Raw genomic sequence first — 23390 nt, 5'->3', positions numbered from 1 at the left:
CCTAGGTACATTATACGTTATGGTGGTAATATACAGACAATTGTATTATACATTGTAACGACGAACTAATGCCAAGTCACTTTTGTATAATTTTGAGATAAGCATCTGGTGATGGCCGGAGTGCCGGACGCTATCGATGTGTCCTAGTATATAATATAAGGGTAGATATTATGTATGGAATATATAAAGTCCCTAGCAATTCGCATAGTCTGGAGTTCTGGACTCTGGAGTCGATTATTTGGTATCCAATATCCATGTCTCTTCACGCGTCATCTCAGTTCTGAGCAGTGGCGCCCAAGATATATTTTTCAGGTGTAGCTGTAGTAAGAAAAATTTTACCCACCCACCCGCCCCTTTACAAACTAAATTACCTATATTATTTTATACATTTTATCATATTTTAATTGATAATATTAGTAAATATTAAGGTATTACCTAACCAATATAATCTGTGATTAACTATGAACATATTTCAAGTTGATTATTTTATGTTATTATACCCACCCACCTTATTTTCAAATAGGGTTGGGCGCCACTAGTTCTGAGTGGAGCAATGAATGTAATTTTTTTTTACAATTTTAAATAAAATGTGGAATTTATTTATATTACAGATAACTGGGTAGGTACTACATGTCATATTATTATTTAACTAAATTCATTATGTCTAACGTTTTTTTTTTTTTTAGATTGTATTTTTCATTCGATATATATATATAATTTAATAGATTACAAAAAGTAATCATCGATAGTTTATAGGTAGAGTCCAACTATCTGTGTCCTCGGATCACATTAGTTTTGTATGATGCACCTTCCACATGATTAGTAAGTTTCAGTTCACATGAGTGTGACAAGCATGGGCAGTTGTCTTGGTATACGTAATATTACTATTATAATGTAGACCAGCTAATCAGTCTACATAAGTTTCAATGAGCCCATAGGGATATGCATAATCATTTACAAATAGCTGATAATATTAAGTTTCATATTGGGTGCATCATACCAAGCTATATAAACTCCGATCAAAACCACATTCTAAGGAATTGATCCATAATGACTTAATATATTTGGTTATACCTAATATCTAATTAGTAATTACCAACATTCTGGTCATAGGCATAATCTGGAGTTAATTCTTGGGGTAAAAATTAAATATGTTAGGTAAAATGACGCTATTGCCCACACAGTTAAATATCTGAGGGGGCAGTTGATCCCTCTTTCCACCCGCCAGATTACGCCAATGATTCCGGTGTTTAAAAACACAAAAAAACTATTAACGTGACTATGTAATAACTAATCACCAAGATTTAAATTTTTATTCTTATTAATATTTGTTACAGACCTGAACAAAAAACATTTGTTCTTACTGCTGTTCGCATACATATTGACGTCTTGGCCATTTACATGATTCCGGCGAGCTGTCAGTGGCAACATGGATCTCCAACCCATTTGACGTGTGATGAATTATCATTTGTACATACAAAGTGGCACAATTAGTTTTACTTGTGTGTTAGGCGCTTAATAAGATACAAATATTTAGCAAGTAGTAAATAAAAGAAAACTTGATATTTGTTTTAAGAAATTTGTTGTTTTTATAATTTTATAATTTAATTCTTTTTTTTTTTTACACTTAATGAGTCGTTCTACAATATAAAGTCTTTAAACAAATATAATATATAAACAAACTATATAAATGACAAAGTTATGATAATAATTCTATTTACACCCGTTTTTTTTTTTTCAACAGTCCTAAAATAAATAAATAATAATAATAAAAATCATCATAATATAATAATAATAATAATAATAATAATAATTGTCACATAGAATCGCAATATTACATTAATAATAATAAATATAATATTATTATTATGACAATACATTAAAATATAGACAAAACAGTAGTTCAATGGGCAGGAGAATGATACGGGAAGGATATTACAAACATTTTTTTTGTTTGGAAATAAATTACACAAATTTTACTAAACCGTTACAATTGTTAACATATAACACAATGATTTACAATCACAGTTGAAATCCACATAATATATTGCCTTAAATGTTTCACAAAAGAATACTGCGTACAAAATGTTTTACAGAAAAAAAAAAAATACTAAAGTACGCGACTTCATCATTCACAATAAGTTAATTGACTTCATTAGTGACAAAAATTGGTTATCTCACTAGCGTGTGCAAAATTTGGGACACAGTGAAATATCTATTATATAAAGGTGTTACCATTTATAATCTATTAATTCGTTAATATAATATTTAGCCGCTAATATATTTGCTACCTATTAAGAGAGACAATGAAATTAGTTTGAAAAAAAAATATATTTATATATTTATATAATATATTGTATGAACTAAGATTTACTATGTACCTAAGAAGGTTGAGTTACACAATTTTAAATTAAAAAATTAAAAATGTTGAGTGTACCACCATAAGAAAAATAAAAATAAAAAATAGTTGTGATTTTTAAAACTATAAAAAAAATTACAATAAAATATAATTGTACATCAATATAATTTGATTAAATCAACATTTTGATTTAATTCTAGTATTTCTTAACTCAACCTTTGTATACATTTTACTTGAATACAAAAGAAATATTAAAAAAAAAAAAAAGAAAAAAAGAAAAGAGACATATTATAATATACACGTAAGTAGATATATATGTATATATATATATATATATGTAAAATGCATAAAGTTAATACAATGTGCTTAAAAACACAACCATTAATATAAATGAACGTACACGGATCGGTACCTATTATTAAATAGTTTAACAATAACATAAAATCTGATGTCAATGATCAGTCATCTTGGAAATTTTGTTTAAGTTATCGGCTAAATAAAGTGTGTTCAGAGGAATATTTTGCTTTGACGGACCCATTGGACGGCAAGCGACAAATTTAAAATAAACTATTCAAAAACAAATATAATCGTAGAGGAAAATTTTGTGATTGGCGCAACTTTAGGAATGTTTTTCAAACACAATAATATCATATTTACTGGACGTTCAAGGGACGGCAAAGCGAATGTGGGGAGAGTATTTAAGTTATTTTGTTCAGTTTAAATTTAATATTTAATATTACAGATACAAATATATGTATGTATAAGTATACATAATATATGTAACTAGATTGTTATACAGTTGACCCCCACTTTGTTGAGCAATTTCATTTGCCTTAAATACTAATATTTTAGTAGTGAAAACTGCAAAAAACAGAAGAATTATTACCACCCTAAAAATATATATCTTATATTATATTATTTTATCTTTGTTCTGTTTTTTTTTCTTCATATTTTTAATAAGTTTATAATTTATTGTAATATTATAACCAAATGTATTTTTTTTAGTTTTTTTTTTTTTTAATATTTAAATATTTTCATTCTAGAAGCCCTTTACAACACTGATATACTAACATTTATAAGTATGAATATAGGAAATATAAAATAATCATCATCACAGCAAAATGGCTCAACAGCCGAGACGCGTAGAGCCCCGATTGGGCCGCACAACTCAATGTTTCTGGTAAACAACTATACTTATATATAATATTATTATTTTAATTTTATTGAGCTAATAATTAGTAATAACTTCATAATTACTAAAAAAAAACATTTAACACTTGAACGTAGTTCTTGATTCATGACTCAGATGAACGCCCTTTACACTGAAAATAGACACCTCTGAAAGTACCAAAATACCATTAGTATAAATTAATATTTAAAATCTCTTCAATATTTTACTTACCATCTGGAAGATCATATATGGCTTTGGGAAGTGATTGAAAATATTTATGCCTAAGACCAGATGGAGCATTGATACGCAAATCTGGATTAAGCTGAAAAAAATAATATATTTTTATAAGCATTAAATATAATATATATTAAATCAAATGAAAAAAATATGGTATATGAATACTTCAATATTATCAGTAACAATTTAAATTAAATGCATATTAAATATTTTTAATTAATATAATTAGTTATAATATTAATTATATCAAAATTTAATAATAACAATTGTGTATATAGTATATACAATATACTTAAAATTTACATAGAATGAAAAAATATTTGATGTCTATAAAATTATTTATAAGAATCATTAAAAGGAACATTAAATTTGATGCACAAAAATTGAAATAAATATTAACATTTATCAAATTTTTAATATTAGGATAAGAACTTTTTATAAGAAGATTAAATTAGTTATTTGAGTATGTATTTGGATGTATATTTTAATTCAATTAGATTATGAAAAAAAAAAAAAAAAAAAAAATGTTTATATAAAAATGATGTTTAATATTTTTAATTGTATGTATGTACTTATTCATTAAAAGTTACCAAATTAAAATAATTTTTTCATTATTGTAAATTGATATAACAATTTTTGTGAAGATAATATTATGTAATATGACATTTTCAATTGATTTGTTTGTAATAAATAATAATGAAAAAACAAAATTTCTTTTGCTATTTATATAATACAATTATAATGCAATTATATATTCACATATAGTATAAATATATTAAATATACTGTCTATTGATGAACTATACATAAATGTACAATACAGGTATAAAATTAATTTTCAGTATAAATTAGTACTTGAAGTAATGACGTAGCCAAGTTCTCGCCTTCGGCAATGTCATACAACCTAGGGAACACATGACCTAGCTTTTGATGTGGATACATAAATATTTTTCCTCTTCCTTCTTTGTAACCTTTTAGATGTGTGCAACCTTCCCAATGTTCTTCTGTGGGCGTACCCAAAATCTATGAAACATAGTTAAAACCGTCAAAAGTTAATACACATACATCAATAATTGTATACTAACTTTAAATATTTTATCCAATTGATCATATGTATCTCGTACTCCAGGGAATGTGGGCACACCAGTAATCATCTCAATGAATATGCATCCAACACCCCACATATCTAAGGACGTTGAATAGTCAGTAGACCCAAGCAAGACATCAGGTGGTCTATACCACAATGTCACTACTTCATGCGAGTATGTATGACTTGGCACTGACTTAGCACGAGCCAATCCTAAACAACAACATTAATAATACATATTTTTTACATAACCTGAAGTGTATAGCATAATTATTATTACGTAATAAATTATCAATACTCATACCAAAATCAGCTAATTTAAGTTCTCCTATCTCGCTGATGAGCAAATTCTGAGGCTTGACATCTCTGTGGAGCACACGACGTTGATGTATATATGCTAAGCCTCTGAACAATTGAAACATGAATAGTCGTACATTTGAATAGTCAAGACCTCCTGAATGTCTTTCCATGTATTGTGATAAATCGGTATGCTAAAATAATAAACACAAATTTAATGAGTTTCATTATTATATCTCATTTTTCACTGTTTCTGTTTTGTCCATTATAATGGATTAGTATAATATGATTATAATCATATTATACTATGATATTCTTTAGAAATAATTAAGATTTTTTTTTAAATTACTTAATATTATTTGTATTGTTTAAATTTTAAATTTTAAAATGAGGGCGTAATATATTTTTATTTTTTTAAACCTAGTCATAAAAATATTGCTTTAAATATGATCACAAAGTTCCTGGATTTAAAGTACAACTTAATCTTGACAATGGTATTAAAATATGATAAATTCTGCATTTAAATTATTAAATATGAAATATATTTTTAAGATATAAATAAAACATACAAATTATAATGTATTCGAATAACTCTATAATTGTATGGTGTCATTAAAACCAATATATGTTGTAGACAAATTAAATATTAAAAACAAATCATAATAATTCATTGTTTTATATTGTAGGCAAGGTTTATGACTCATAAGCATTTATAGTATAATGGATGCATTACGAGCTATCAGCTGAATGTAATCAAATTAAATGAACATTTATTATAGAGGGAATTTATTTATTTTTTTAGCTCTAGAGCCTATTATAGACACCATTTCTGTACCACAGAAGTCAACTAACGCAAGTCACAAAAAGCAAATTTTACAGGAGAGACAAATCAAAAATATTTGTTGCAATGGACTTACAATTGTATACTTTAAAAATATTATTTTGTATTATTTTTTTATGTAAACGCTGGACATACGTTTCTATACTCCTATCATAGTTTCGGACTTAAGTTAGTATACTTCTTTCTATCTATGCATTTATTGTATACAGGACTTACGTTTTGATACCTTTAAAAAGATCACAAAAAACATATTCTGCTTATATAACTAACTCAAAATTTCAAAAAATGGACTTGCGTTAGTTGACTTCTGTGGTACAGATTTAATATTAATTAAGCATATTATAAATAGAATGCTATTATTTTCGAAATGTTCACATGCATAGAATGTAAAATGTTAACTTCTGCTACCATAGATGTATAAGTTATTTCTATTCACATAAGTCATAAATATAAACAGTAGGATATTTCGTTTGAAATATAAACAAACAACCTAATATTTTTTTTTATGTATAAATACTATTTAGGGTAGAAAAACAATTTTATCATCAATATGTTCTGAGTACATTAACATTATTACTGTACTTAAATTTAAAGATATTATAATATCTATATTACATTAGTATTAAAATATTATTAAGTGATTATAAAAATAATCTAAATATAATAAGGACAAGTCAGTGTTAAAATAAACGAGTTTTTTGAAATATTATCTAATATGAAATAATAATAGTAATAAATAATAGATTGTCACAATAAAAATACAGGTTTAGGTTACCTAAAATCAAATATGTGTATTGTAAAAATATAATATGCGGAAGACTTACTACGTATTCAAAAACGAATGTAAGTGTTTCGCGTGTATGCACAATGTCATGTAAAGTGACCACGTTGTTGTGCTTCAGTTCTTTCAACAACGAAGCTTCACGGATCGCCGTGAAAGGTGCACCTTCCTCTTCTTGTAGTCTTATCTCTTTTAACGCAACGACTTGATTGGTCAAACTAGAGAAAAACAATGTAAAGGATCAGTTATGATTTATTGTTGTCAAGACGGTGGAACAATATAGAATAACAACACAGGTAAGTAATGAACAAACACCGGAATACCTATAAGTATATATATATAGATATATGATCGGATTTGTAACAACTACATGAACTACATAATATTATATAAAACGGAATTCATAAAATATTCATATTGTATCCTAATAAATAGATATGTAATAACAAATATCATAAGATTGGAACACAAACGTTTTTCTATTTCTTAAATTTTCATCAAAGCACAAAAACCAGGTACATAATGTTTCTTTGAGGGGGAAAAATGTGCTACCAAATAACTCCGTAGATTTATTTTTATTATTTAAACTCTTGGTAACCTATATTTACAAAATTGGAAAGACGTACAGACTATATTAAGAACCATAAGAATGTTCGGTGAATTTTTCTTCATATATTACTCATGAACCTTTAATATTCGTACACAATACACATACGTATTCAATCACGGAAAAGTCCGTTTGGTTTATGAACTACCTGCCATTATAACTCTTTACACATTATTATAAATAAATTTATTGTTCACAGTCACTATAACTTTTCATTTTATTTAAATTTTGAAGTATCCTCACTAAATAGTTCTGCTAAACACCGTGCCTTTAATAGTTATGTTATAACGTTAAAGCTGTTGAAAGCTGGTCGTTTTTTCGTGCATTTAGATATAATATATTTTAATTTATACCGAGAACATAATATTTTATACCATATATTTATTTAGAACATAATATTATGAAGTATAATATAATATAATTATAAAATTTGACTTCTAATATAGATGATTGATACTAAAAAAATAGAATGAACATACTAACATTTTATTTTTGGGACTCAGTTTACCTATAACCTTTTTTTTATCGAGACCCAATTTACCGAGATAAGGTCATTTGGGACCCAATATACCAATCCCGATTTAAACTAATAATCGGAAGAAAAATTCACCCAATACCTAAAATCCGATTTTAATTTTGAAAACATATTTTAATTTCTTATATCCTCTTTTTTAGGTTATGTAGGAAATAGATTTTCGATTTTTCTTTTTAGTAACATTAAAGTAAAGGTGAATTTTGAAAAATATATATGTAGGTACATATAATTCATTTGGTACTATACTAATTAAACCATACAAATAATCGAAAATCCATTTTCTACGTATCGTAGAAATTATTTATTAGAATGAGGAATTTAAATGTTTTCAAAATTAAAATTGGGCTTTTGGTACTGGGTGAATTTTTTGGGGACTTGCATGTTCAAACTTTTTTGATTGCAAAATTTAGTGACGCGTGACTGCGCGTTTGCCCGTTACTGATTTCCAAAAATCATAGCCGTCGTAGCTTACCTATCTTTAATTACATAAAGCATTTGGGGAACTTGCGCATACTAATGATCAGTCACTACCACGAGTATCTTAGATAATATCTTAAATCGTGGTCACTACACACAGTCACACATAACTCATGATGTATACAAAATATTGCCTAAATGCGACCCCTTAAAAATGGTTCACTTTCAACAGCCTTAATATAATAAATCAATAAATGTTTGATAAGTAATTTTTACTACCTGATAGGTAAATAATTGTATTTCATTCAAATTATAAACTATAAAAAACAACACGTTTTACGGTTTAAAGAAGTTGTAAATATTAATATCTTAAAAACGATAACTTAAATTATGTTATTATCATAAATATTATAGTAGGTACCAATACTATTGAACTAATTAATAATTATTATATCTATTTACAAAAGTAAATATTTCAAAATGTTTGATTGTTATTTAATCATTTTATTATAAAAATTATAACATTAATTATATCTACACATAATTAATTCTAAATAACGATATTTGATGCATAAAACCATTTTTAATTCTTCTCAAACGTACAATAAAGTTTTAAGTTTTTACTGAATAAAAATAAATCTATAAATATATTTATTATAAAGGTACCATTATTTAGTCCATTTTTTGTACTTACTTACTGTACCCCTTAAACACGGTAGCATAGGAACCTTCACCAAGCGGGTCTAATTTTATGTACGCCTCTGATTTTCCAAATGGAGAATCTCCCTGTATAAAAAAAACAAAAGTTAAAAATTCAAGATACTTTGCATGAAAAACAATATACTATACATTTTATGGGGGAGGTTACGTCTAAAAGCGATTTTAATAATATTTCTCGGGTTTAGTGAAAGTCAAAGTTACGTGTCATATTTTAAAGAGAAAAAAGAAATCAAGATTCAATAGGGGAAAATAACGAGGTATAAAAAGGTTGAACATTTCTTGGCCGCTTAAAGCTATATTATAATGAATGGAGTTATAAATGTCATTAGTGTTTAAAACAAAACTGGATTTCATTTTATTTTTTATCAAGGCTGTAGGACGGATTAAAGTACTTTACTTTCAACACGCATAAATATATATACCTATTAAGTCAAAGTTAAGCAAATACTAACCCCAAATGCCGAATACCGTTTGGTTCGTCTGTGGTTGGGTTGGTTTAGGAACACTTCAGATTTAGGCCTAGGAGGTTTCTTAGGTCTTAGTATGACACGTGTCTCCTCGCATATAGCTTCGTCCAACAGCTTTGAATCAGACGACACAGATAACTGCCGTTTAACTCGTTCTTGATCACCAAGACCAGAACTCCAGTCTAAAAATATAAATATTAAATTAATAATAATCGTTCCTGATTTTTTATTTTGTAATAAAATTACATTAATTTAGTATTTACTTAACATTTTACTACCTATATTATACTTCAGTTGTCTCATCACTCTAATATAATATATTGTAATGACTATACGATTATTTTCTATTCAATAAAATATACTAGTTACGGTAACTCCCCTTACAGTAAAACACGTTATATAACCGAATGTCTTACGTACGACTATATAGGTACAAGAAGGAAGACAGGAAGCTTTCAACCTAGATCACACAACAACTGGTCATCTTCCTTAAACGTGATATATAAAAACTAGATATATTATTGTAAACCATGTATAGACCTATATTATATATATAAACAAAATAATAAAAGATAATTATTAATCATTTACATAATGTGCTGTTTTATTTCTGATGTATCTAATAATTAGGGCTCGGATGTTGTTGCATTTGCAACTTTTTTTCTATTGTTCGGCCTAAGTAGGTTATAAATTTGTTAATATGCAAAAATTTTAAGTGCAACTTTTTGCAATTTTTGACCTTTTTTCAATTTTATTGATTGTCGTCATTTTCAATACAATTTTATGTATTTTTTTGTGTTTTCATTTTTTTTTGTTAGATTATACAGGAATAATCTATGGTTATGTCGGGCTTTGTTGGTTGTGACTCGTGACGGCTTATTTGACCGTCGTCGTCGGAGTTACTGAAAAACCCATTTAATTAGTAGAGCGCGGTCATTACGCTATAATATGACTACGGGAAGTATTTTTGGGTTTTTTGGGTTTTTTTTCACAGCAATAATGCAACAATTTCATAACATTTTTAGTGCAACAACATCCGAGCCCTAGTTATGATAATTTGAATAGTAAATAATTTTAAATTTGGGTACCTAAATAGTAAGTACTATACTTTTAAATATATATTATAATTATTAAAAATATCAATATCTATACAAGTTTAAAAGTAAGAACTATTCTTATAAGAACTGAGTAAGTAATAAATCGAATGTTGAATACTTTTCGATACAAATTGAGAAGTTTCCATGAAACTTTAATTATAAATAACGATGATTTGTTGATTGTTCGTGTATAACAAATAGGTTTAGTAAATATTGTTATTGATACTGAAATTGTCAGAATAAAAAAGAAGAAAGGCTAATATGTTTTGCTAAACATTTTAGTGCAACTTTAAAAATAAATTTGAAGATTTATTATAAGTCAAAAATTTCATAGTCAAATTGTTAAAATTGTTATCACGGAATTATGATTTTCGTAAATTAACTAATAAAATAGTGTCGTAGTAATCGGTAGGTTTATAATATTAGCTATATACTGAAAGTTATAAATTATGTCATTTGAACACGCGTTATCACGGAATTCGGATGTCAAATGCCATCCGGACCGGACGAATGACTATAAATTAGGACACCCTACATAGTATAATATGGTAATATATTAAAGCAAACAGGTCGAAGAATTTCCCTTTGCTAAAAAAAAAAAACCAAACCAAAAACCCAAACTAGAAAAATGGTATTATTGATATTTTCAACAATTTTGTACAACTACTACGTCACACTGGGGAAACAAAAACGAAATAAAAGTAACCTAATATTGGTACTTACATAATATAGTTTATATTCATAACACATTTTAACACACCCCATTTGTATCGACGTATTTTTTACAATGTAATATAAACATAATATATTATATTTTATACGAAAGTAGAAATACAAATAAACAATTCAAAACCACGCATCTTAATATGAATATAATATTAATGATAGAAGAAAATACTATCCCAAGTACGGGATTTTTGAACAGCATATAATAATAAACACAAAACGAAAATACAATTTCATACCTAGTTGACACTTGACAGTGAAATACACTTTTCATTCACAAATTATCACACATATGAGGGGGGGATGCTAAAGAATATATACCTATATTGCACATACCGTGACAGCTCGAAGTGTTTTAAGGGACATAAATAAAAAAATCATTAACAGCGCAACCAATGCGAATGACGTCGGAATGATATTATTAGTAGAAATTAACGCAGAGGGCACATCCGGCAACTGGCTTTGATGGGCGTTTGTCATCCAAACGTCTAAATTGCACTCCATGTACGCTTTTGTCATGTTGCCAAAGTCGAGTAAATGAATCCCTCACCTCTCCTCTCATTCGGCTTTAAACACACACGCATACACATACAAATGCAATTCCCGGAGCTAGGGGACAAATTACTTCACCTGATGAAATCTGTTCGTTGACCCTTTTATAGATTACACGACGTTCAGGAAATTAAAATCCCCCGTGTATACAACCGAACCGAACCGAACAGTTTATAACTAGATCTTTTTTTCACTATTTATTATATAATTATAATTTTTTTTCAACATAAACTGCTCCAACCAGTAACCATCCATAAAGTAACTTATTCATAATGCCGGTAACGTCAAAGTTAATATAAAATACAACGAAAAATCATCCTTGTTTGTGAGAGTAATTTCTATTGAAAATCCTCTCTCTGTAAAAACAATGATTTTGTACACTTACGGTTTGTTTTGTTTTTTAGTTAAGTGCAAAGAGGGGTTCGGAGGTGTATTGCGTATGATAATAGCCTGGCAAGTGCTCTGAAGATGACAGGCCGGAACTATTATTCAAGAGAACGTTTTTATTTGTAGAGCACGACAGAACGGTGGTGGAGGGTTAGGGTCTTTAATAAGAGAAAATGTCCAAAGGAAACTCTGCCACACGAAATATGACGCGAGGTTTATATTATTTATAACAGGAGAGATTTAGAAACGAATGCCAGCATAAACGATTAGATGGGTTTATTCTGTTTTAAGAAATTCAGAAACAATAGCTTTCAGTATATCATATTATATTTACACAAAATACAAATTCAAAATACATAAATCGAGTAGTTAGTATAATAAAAAAATATATAATAAGTGTCTATTAATTAGACTTAAGTAAATAGTTATAATTATTTATTTTAAGTAATCATTTTTTTAAGCTTATCGTTTAATTAACAAGCTAACTATATTATATGATGCAAACTATTACCCGTTATATTACCTAGCGGTTTTAAATTTTTTTTCACAACCCAGTCATTTGATATTTCATGCACATCTCAAATTTTAACGATGTCTAATAACATTGTTTATAGTTAAAGGTTCTGTGTAATAAACTATTAAAATATCTATACTTAATAATTTGTTTGCCTTAAAAATATTTTAATAATATTAAACGTTGTATAAATGCCAACAACGTCTAGTTCGATTTAAACAATTATTATTAAATTATTAATAAAGGTTTTTAATTAAAATAAATTAAGTATTGGATAAACTGAACCTTTAGTACTAAGTTCATTTTTCTTTTCGGGACAATAAATGAGATGATAAATTAATTAACTTGATTTTGTACAATTTGATTTTATGTTAATTATATACTTTAAATTGGATATAATATGATTAAAACTGTTTAAAATATACGTTATAAATCGTCAATAAAAGTTAATCGTTATACTTAGTGTTCTAGTTAAATGTATTTTTAATTATATAAAAAAAATTAAAAAAATTAAAGTATACGAATGAACATTGTTATCAAAATTTAGAAATTTAAATCATTAAAAATAATTATTGTAGTTTAGTTTGATAAAAATGTAGTGTCCCTCGATCAAAGAAAACAATTTTGGTTATATTAATGATTTAAAAACATAAAAATCCTCTATACAAGCCACCCGCATTAGGTTTAACTTTTATTAGCATTTTAGATACATATAACTTATAGCAATAAAAATAAACTTTGGATCTTTTTCTACCCGCCAAAAAGGGTGCGACCAAATAAAAGATCAACCCCTTAGGGAAATCTTTGTTGGTTACATTAAAAAAAAAGATAGAATATGTTTTTTATAAGACATTTTTTTGGTATCAATCGCTATAATATAAAACTTTTTTTTATAATATTTTTTGTTACAGAAGTATTTTTTCCGAGTATATTTCAACAATAAATTAATAAATAATTTAAGATATTAAAAATAATAAATCACAGCTCAAGCAATAAATGTATGATATAATAATGTATGCAGTATGCACTATGCACAATACCTATACAAACAAATTAATTTTTTGATCGAATGAAGTACCACAAGTCCACACTGTATTGTATTGCTAAAAGTTCTCAGATTTCTAGAATAATCTCAACAAAATAGGTACCATAGTAATTTCTTTTACACAAATATTAATATCCAAAATACACATACAAGAATAACAATTAAATACAAGGAATTTACTAAAGAAAATATAGGTAAAAAACGGTTTTAAATGATTAAAAGATTAAGTTTATTATAATTAGTTAAAGATAGGTACCTACATTATAATTATTACATTATCATATTTTTTTTTATAATAATTTTAATGTGTTTTTTAGTTGTTAGTATGTATAGATACACATATTTTTTAATGCACGTAATATTATTTATTAAATTATTTCCATAATAGAGTACTATTATAATATGTGTTAAGAGTTAATTTACATTAAATTCTATTTTTTTGCATGTAGTTTCTTAGAATGAATGCATAATATAATAACTATAAATAAATAAATATGTCATTTATTAATAAAAGTTTAGTTCCAAAAATAATACTATATAAGGTAAATTTAACCAACTAAATCAACCTACCGCAGATATTTTTTAATTATTAAAAGATTAATATATAGTTTATTTTATATTGATCAAATAAATAAGTAAATTAACCATACAATATGCAATACATGGTATTAAATACATTTTTTGTTGCCAAAATATAGAATAACCTAGTCTAAAATTTCATTTTAATTGTAAAAAAATGAAAATATTTTAGAATAATAGGTACTGAGCACCATATCCATTTGGCGACAACACAGATAATAATCAAATAATGGACTTTCGTATTAAAAGACTAATTATGTTAAGAGTGGAAACTTGATTCAAACAAGTTAAGTAAAATTTGAATTTAAATTAAAACGAGTATAACAAGAACTGTAATTAAGCTAAGAAGAAAATGCTCACTTATGTAAAATTATATGTTCCTAAAACTCTGACGACAGATTTTATGGTTATATACTCTAAAATGTTAATTTCACTACAAACGATTTTGTATCAATAATAACTATACTTTAGTTAGTCACTAAAAAATCAAATTAAAAAAAAAAAAAATCATCTATATAAATTAAAATTCGTATTTAAAAAAAAAAAGATTTAAAACGGATTTCCAACATAATAATTGATAACATATTAAAGTAATATTATTTTGATATTTAAATGATTATACAAAATGGTCAAGACTTGTACAAATATTATATTTATTATTAAAGAATAAAAAATAGATTAAATATAACTTCAGTCGGTGGGTTGAACAAAATACTGTTAATTTAATTAAAAGTTACGGTCACCTTAAATGTCGAACACACATAGTGCAGAGCTATTGATTTAAATGTAATTTTCATCAGCTTTGCGTTTTGCTCTTGTTAAACAGTGAGGGAGGTTCTTCCATTATATTCATAATTACGAGCCAGACGTGGTGGAATATATATGTATAATACATATATGCATATATATATGCACTTTATTTACAGTGTATGCTATAATGCACACGCTAACCCCTTTATGGTTTTATGCTTTCTGATTAAGCGGCTTGTTTAATTGTATGAAAATATTTTTTTCCTGGCTGTTTTTGTTGATATCTTTATCATAATAAATTGGATAAAATATTATACAATACCAATTTTAAGAAGCACTAGATCTTCGTTACTTAGTGGATTCGAGATTTTATTAAACGAATGTGTATTTTTTTTTTAAAGTAAAACCATTTTACTTATAGTCAGGAGAAAACTGTGGAAAATTTACTAGCCCATAAATAAGTGCTCGTTAGAACCTGTATTTTGCAGCAGTATACATTGAACACTGAACTTTAGTAGGAATTGTAAGCGGCGTGTGTAAATGAACAATAGAACGTGACGTACATATAACATTTAGAGTCGAGGTTCACGTAGTCCTAATTTGAAAATACATAGATATACAATTGGCAGATTTTTATTTTTATTTTTTTTCAAAATGACTTGTTAACTTTTATTATGACAAGAATTTCGTATTTTAAACCTACAATAACAAGTTGGTGTTAACATAATGTTATATTCACTAATCTACTTTTATAAAGTACGTCTTGACTTCTAAGATCCAATTATATATATATTTAACAACTACGGCACACACACACACAAATAAATACAAATATGTATATTACACACACAGCACACAGAGTCAACACTTGAAAACTCGAGCACTCTTTTGGCCTTTGCATTTGTTTCTGGATTTACGAAGTTCGTTTAGGAGATAATTTTATATACTTGGAGGAAAGTTCTTAGAAATGAAGAATAATAAAATTATTAACATCATCAAGTTACTTATAATATGGTTTAAGGATAAAATAATATTTTTACTAAATAAATTTGATTTAGGACAACATGATTCTTCTTTTGCATTAAGCCAGTGTGGTGATTAAAATAATATGTTACCAATAAATAGTAATAACATTGATTATTTTAAAATTATAAAACATAATACATTAAATATTATTTTACTTTTAGCAGAAATTTGAAAAAAAACTAATTGAATTCAAGCAATAACATTTTAATTACCAGGCAACTAGTTATCAAAATGTTCATTTTAATGACGAATTCATTCATGTTTAAATTCATTGAATTTAAATTGAAAGAATTCGCACTCAAATAAATGTTTATTAAAACAAATCCATTTACAAAATATTGTAATAAAATATTAGGTACCTACGTATGTAGTAGGTACGCATTCATTCGTAAAATGACACTTTTTTAATCCCACCAAAAAAAAAAAATAAAATACTTTGTAAGTAGGTATATATACATAATATTATGTTTACTAGTTAGAAAAAAATAGTAGTTAATATTTAGGTTATACGGAAATTAAAAATTAAATAATGCAAATCTAACTAAAATGGGTTTTTTAATTTAGATTTTTGATAAAAAAAAAACCTAGTAAGTTATATGTATAAAATATAACGCTGTTGGGGCTTACTTTTTAGGGTTGGTTGTATATAGAAATGGCACACTGTCTCTTTTACTAATAACGAGATGAAAAGCGGTAGCTTAAACACTTTTTAAAAAACCCTACATACCGCAGAAGATTCAACCGATAGATATAGCTATTGGATGATGTAAACGGTTTCATTTTTTTCTAGTCACCAATCAAAAGTGAAACGTTACCACACATAGATGAGACCTGCAGGGACAGAAGCACTAAAGGTTGTGACATAACCGCTTAACGAGGTTGACATGCATACGGGACGGGTATTTGACAAACGACCGTAATGGGATTTTGATGGGTTCACCTTTTATACTTATAGTATAACGCTTTTTTTCATAAGTAGAAAATCTAATTTTTTAATAGTATAAATCGCAAGTATAAACAGTTAACGAAACAAATCGATTATTAAAATCATGTACAAGTAGAAAAATGTTAACCTACCTATATTTAAGTCAATACTTATAATTTCTTAGCGGATAATTTATTTTTGTATATTGGATTTAAATAAACACGGGTAGGTAATCACTAATTATTAAAAAATTAAGAATTATAATTTAAATATACTAATCTAAGACAATAGAAATGTGTTTCATATGTGATAAAGTACATACAAATAAATAATGTACCTTCTATAATGTAATCAAAGTATAAACTAATATAATTAAACAAAGAGCTACTCAAGGGATAAGTTAACCTGTAATTAAAAATTTAATTTTTAATTTTCTAAACGTTAAGTTAATGATAAAAAAAAACTTAAAAATTATTATTAAATAACAAATTTGAAAAAATAACGATTAATTGCCTAAAAAAAATTTAATGAAGCCGAAGTATAATCGTCAGTTTAAAATTAATCAGTCAATGTATAATGTATATGTTTATAAATAAAATAAAAATGAATTTCAACAGAAACATAAATTAATAAAATAGCGGAAACAAGCACATAAAACAACACGTCATCATGCGGGGTAAGTAGAAGTGCTACATCTCTCATTGTTAATACTAAAACAACCAAAATGTTTTTAAGTTTCTATATCGATAATTCATACGGAGTGAATTTGATTGATGTATTATTATAAGGTAAAATAAAAATATTTAGAAAATTCGATTGAACATTCTGGATTAGCTGGTACCTCTCAAAATGTCTAGGGTTTTGTTAGGTCAGGTTTGATAAATATATGATAAGGAAAATAAATTATTACATGGACGCCTAGATTAACTATGATTTACTAATAATTAATAAGCCTTATTAAATTAAGTTATTATGTAATATATTTTATAGATATTATTAGGTATTTATATATTGTATACGCATTTATTCATGATATACTACGTACAAGCATGTTTGTGGTTTATAATGACTTAGTCCGTGATAGATTTTTTACATTACATATTTTAAATAGTAGGTATACATTTTGTTTTTTTAACACGCACATAACATATGTTTAGCCTACGGATTTTGTTTTTAATAAATTAATATTCTAGAATATGTTTTATTCATGACATAATTCTTTATAATCAATATACATTACAACATATAGGTTATGTAAAATTCCAGTGCATACTTTCAACCAATTGATTGCAGTGAACTTGATTACTTAAAATGCTTAAATAGTATATTTAATTTTAATTTTAATTGTCAAACACGACATGGTATTGATTTATTCATTTCTAGAGAAAGCACTAATAATACGCAAAATGCATAGTATTAAAAACCCTAAGATGTATAATATAATACGTAATGTCTTTCAATTTGTATTTATCGATTGTCATGCACAGACAGTTTTTTAATTATAACTACTTGTTCTGTAAGCATTAATATCCCGTTATTCGAAGTTTTCCCTGGATATAACTCAAACGCGTAATAATGCATTTTAAAATAAAAAATATCAACTAATAATCAGCTAATTATCAACAACAACAGATGAAGTATTATATGTAATAATAATAATAATATAACACATATCACAAATTATCACTAAATATCTTTGTTACTAATATTAAAATGCATTCTAAATATCATATTCACACTCGATATAATTTAGCCGTGTTTATATTAATACAATAATAATAAAGTAAAATTAATAATAACGAATCAAAACAAAAACTATTTTACGGGAATTAGTTAATTGAACCACTTTTCAGTTTCTTACCATTTTCTTGGTTGGTATTTATTCATGCGTATTATACACTTAAGTAATTATGCATTGACAACTCAAAAAGCAGACAAAAAAGCTTTCGAAACCCTAAGTTTAAAAGAAAATCATTAAGCTCTATAGTAGCCAAACATGGTTTAATCCAACCTCATGGTCAATTTTATATTAAAAACAGGGTATTATCCAAAATTCACCTAGAATTCAGCGTTTATAGAATTTGCATTATGACGAAAGAAGATGCATTCAATTTTAGTTTTATCTAGTACCTATAAGGTAAAGTTTTTTGCAAAATAATTTACGACCAGAGAGGTAATTTTTTTACAAATACGAACATTTGTTAAATTGATGACAGTTAAGCTAATGCAAACGAATTCAACACTTTAGTATAAATAATAATACCAACTATTTTAGAAACCTTATGTTTGTAATGTTAACCTTTGTAATGTTTTACAAACAGCCTAAAGTCACAATAGAAATAAAATACATTTCCTATATTGTATTATTCTTTATTACTCTACATCGAAGAAATTATTGATTTAAATGGAAAAAAAAATATTCATAAGGTTAAATCACTAAGAATTAAATAAATATATTTAATATAATGATACTAAATATTAGTTTTACTAACTAATGAATTATGAATACTATGTCTGAATTAATTAATCTCGGATAAGTAATAATTAAACAATTATATAAATAAACCCATATTAAGCGTGGAATATGATTGTGTTGGATTATTTAAACTCAGAATATGACGTAATTGCATAAATCAAATCAAGAGAAGCAACGATCACTATAAAGTTCTTATACGGTGACTTAAAAAAATGTTTATGAAGTTTACCTAGCTTAATTTATTAAAAGCTAACAAAATAAATAAAGGTAAACCTATCTATTTATTATGTATTAACTTTCATAATATTACTCAATTGAAATTAATTCTATCAAGTCTAAACACATTATAATATATTATAGCCTATACAATCTTTACACACACAGAAGCAATATAAAAATAATTTATAAACAAATATTTAAAAAATAAATCTATAGATATAACTTTTATTTATGTTCATTTACACATTATATAACTTCAAGCAAGATCGTGTGAAGTTCGAAGGATTTGCATGTTACAGTTACGAGAAAACCATTATAAATATAATAATAATCTTCATTCACTGTAAATTTGAGCCTTTTTTGTTTATAAAAATAAAACAAAATAAAATAAAATAGCTACCTATTGTCAATAAAATACAAAGGGAAAAATCAATAAACTGCGCAAATACCTATAAGGTTATTACATCTCTTATCCATTGTCTTTGAAACTAAACAAAAATACTAACTTAAGAATCATCATTTAAAGTATTGTATATTGTCAGAATATAAAACATTTAAATAAATATAAAATGCCTTTGTCTTTGAGTAAATTAGGAAGTATTAAGGTATTATTGTAGATCGACTAGCGTAAATATTGATTTTAATAGAAGTTGTTTAGGGTTTAAAAATACATTTCTATATGAACTAATGGAAGAGGATATTTCTATTTTCAACGTGTTTGCCCTTTTTTCTTTAATGATGAGCTTTTACGCATTACAGAATAATAATACTCTTTTACCCTCTTGTTCTTCAATATCTTTCTAAGGAAGAATCTTATTTTTTCTACATTGTCATATTGACTGAAGTTAAAAATATAAACTGTTGAAAACCGCAATACTTGCTGAGATGTAATATAATGCAACGAAGAATATAATATTTGATAACATTAATAACTATTACATCAATTTTCAAACAACGTAAAACATAGTTAGTCTTAAAAATCAAACACATATCAGATATATAGATATTCAATTAAAAAAAAAATGAATTGTTTAAGATATCGGGTAAGAATAAAATTACAAATTTTAGAATAATAAATGTATCACGATATTGACAAATATAATATAATAATAATAAAAGTAATATCGCTAAAATACATCACATTATTATACTAAAAAATAATTACTTTCAACGTTTTTTTTAACTTTTTAAGACAACATGTATGTATTGATGCAAAATATTTTTTTAACTACCACTTAGTGTAATGGTGTTAGCTGGTTATATCTCACTACAAGATGGATATTTCACATCAAAAAATCGTTTTTTTTTTTTTTTTTTTTTTTTTTTAATGTAATTTATAAATATGTTTAATTTGTATGTACTCATGTTGTATCACTTACCGTATCTGGACAAGTGTTCATCATTGGCACAAGGTATGTTTCCGTTTGGTTCAATTCGATCTAGGTACTCCTCAGAATAGCCATTGAATTGCAATTTACTCGGGAGTGCATCCCGAGATGTTCTATTACGATCAGGATCTTCTTTAGAAATAGCTGGAAAAAAATATAAAATTAATATAAATGTTATGAAACATGACGCAAAATATTTTTAAACCATACGGTATAAAACTTTTTCATTTTAAAATATCATAAATATCATAAATATATTTTATAGTGTATACTAAAAATGTATTTTCTAGTAAAAAATATTTTTCTATATTGCCATTTGAAGAAGATTTACATATTTTCTTCAATGTGTATAGCTTTTTTTTTTTTTATTAAATATACTATTGAGGTGAACAAATATATTCAGTAAATCTGTGTCAAACATAATATATACTCAAAATTTCAGTCAAACATTTAAAAGTTTATTCATCGAAATATAAATGGTGAAATAATATCCTCTCCAAGAAATGTTCAAATATTAATAGGTTCGTAGCATCAACAAATCCGAATTTAGTACTCGTATAATACCTACTTTGTAACTTGCCATACAACCGATTAAAACGACATTAAATAGATTATTATTGTATTTAAAAGTCCCACGAGTTACGGAAATGAGAAGACCTATATAGTTGGCCGGATTACATATAAATGCGAATATTTAGTTAGCTCAATATAAACTTTAATTATATAATGTTTTATCATTTAAAAATATATATGAACCTTTATGAATACTTTTATAAATATATTTTATACTGTTTGAAGAAATTATTAATTATCCAGTACTTATTATAAATAGTCAAAGATTTTATAATGTATACCTATTATATTGGAATGCAATATAGTTATCAAAACGTTACGTGTCGTCTTATTATTTTACCATTTCACTATTATAGTATAGAACTATGGACACCTAATTTATAAAATATTATAGATACATATAAAATATTTTATTTTCCTCATTTATTCTGTATTAAATTAGGTACTTATAAAAAAAGTTTGATTTATAATTAAAAGTTTAATAAAATATATTAAACCAAACATGAAAATCATAATAACATTTTAAATGCACACGCTAATTAATACCACTATATAGATAGTATATGTCAAACATTTTTTTTGACGGTTTTATGATGTTAAGCAGAACTATAACACAGTTTGTTTTATAATAAGTTAAAATAAATAATATATTTTTTTAATAAATTTATTTTAAGTTTAATTTTGTTAACACATTTTAAATGGTATAGGTACATTGAATAAATACAATAAATACAGATAAATAAAAATGTAATTTAACAAAGGATAATTAAATGCAGAAAAGCTTAAAAATCAAAATTAAATGAGAATTTATTGTTACGTTTATAGAAAGTTCCAAATAAAAATACAAAAAACATATAAAAGTGTATGTATATATAATTCTTAGAGAATTATACAATAATGAATGGTTATTTAATTTTTTTAAATTAAATTTGACTTGAATAAATACACTTCAATACATTTTGTACAGTTAAACAATTTGTAAAATTTAATAAATTATATTTAATATACAGGCGAGATTACCAACTATGAAGACCCTTTGACTTCGTAATCAAAATGTAAATCGTATTATAATTCAAAGTTGAAAACTATTTGGTTGAAACAAAAAAAATGTATATTATAAAATTATTTTGTCAATGCGTATTTCCTTCGATAGTCCACATAATTCGTTAATTAAAAATATTTGTGGTTTTAAATGCTCTGCGATTTAATTAACATATATAAAATATAAATATCGTATTCCAGTCTCAGTTAAGGTAAATAAATTAACATTAAATTGTTGAAAAATTAAAAATAAAACAAAAATATGAGTGATTCGATCTGCAGTATGTTTGATGTATATGTTTTAAGCATCACTATATGTCGTAAGCGTATTATTACATTTAATTAGGTAAAGCTTTATAGTATAATAACAATACATGCATTTATATTATTACTGTAAATAGTGAGTGATATTTATTACTTTTTTTATGGAGATGTTACAGTGAAAATTTGTTGTCTCTGTCTTACAAGTGCGTAACATAGCAACTTATACGCTCAGCAGAACTCTTTATCTCCGTTTAGTTTAAAAATTAGAGTGAATTGAGCTCTTATGAAATTTAAAGGTAAGACTATTATC

The 23390-nt window shown here is 25.8% G+C and overlaps 2 protein-coding genes across 3 annotated transcripts in view; one reads left to right on the top strand and one right to left on the bottom strand.

The window, feature by feature from the left end:
* The window catches only part of LOC100165725 (neurotrimin-like), a 146668-nt gene extending 145093 nt beyond the window's left edge, over positions 1 to 1575 (top strand). The window contains exon 8 of the mRNA NM_001293409.1: positions 1338 to 1575. Coding sequence (NP_001280338.1) covers positions 1338 to 1405 — 68 coding nt within the window. The 3' untranslated portion in view covers positions 1406 to 1575. The remainder of the gene's footprint in view (positions 1 to 1337) is intronic.
* A 1084-nt stretch (positions 1576 to 2659) lies between these two features.
* Positions 2660 to 23390, bottom strand: part of LOC100163682 (cyclin-dependent kinase 14) — a 52858-nt gene continuing 32127 nt past the window's right edge. For both annotated transcript variants that reach the window (XM_001944848.5, XM_003243865.4), the window contains exons 3-11: positions 21194 to 21346; positions 9504 to 9700; positions 9026 to 9117; positions 6816 to 6990; positions 5158 to 5344; positions 4852 to 5066; positions 4622 to 4789; positions 3762 to 3852; positions 2660 to 3697 (exon numbers count right to left, since the gene is read on the bottom strand). In XM_001944848.5, the coding sequence (XP_001944883.2) occupies positions 3630 to 3697; positions 3762 to 3852; positions 4622 to 4789; positions 4852 to 5066; positions 5158 to 5344; positions 6816 to 6990; positions 9026 to 9117; positions 9504 to 9700; positions 21194 to 21346 (1346 nt within the window). In that variant the 3' untranslated portion in view covers positions 2660 to 3629. The remainder of the gene's footprint in view (positions 3698 to 3761; positions 3853 to 4621; positions 4790 to 4851; positions 5067 to 5157; positions 5345 to 6815; positions 6991 to 9025; positions 9118 to 9503; positions 9701 to 21193; positions 21347 to 23390) is intronic.

The sequence above is a fragment of the Acyrthosiphon pisum genome, chromosome A1, assembly GCF_005508785.2.
Source record: "Acyrthosiphon pisum isolate AL4f chromosome A1, pea_aphid_22Mar2018_4r6ur, whole genome shotgun sequence".
Classification (NCBI taxonomy): Eukaryota; Metazoa; Arthropoda; class Insecta; order Hemiptera; family Aphididae; genus Acyrthosiphon; species Acyrthosiphon pisum.
The sequence above is the reverse complement of the archived record's forward strand: the minus strand, read 5'-3'. Positions and strand labels throughout refer to the sequence as shown.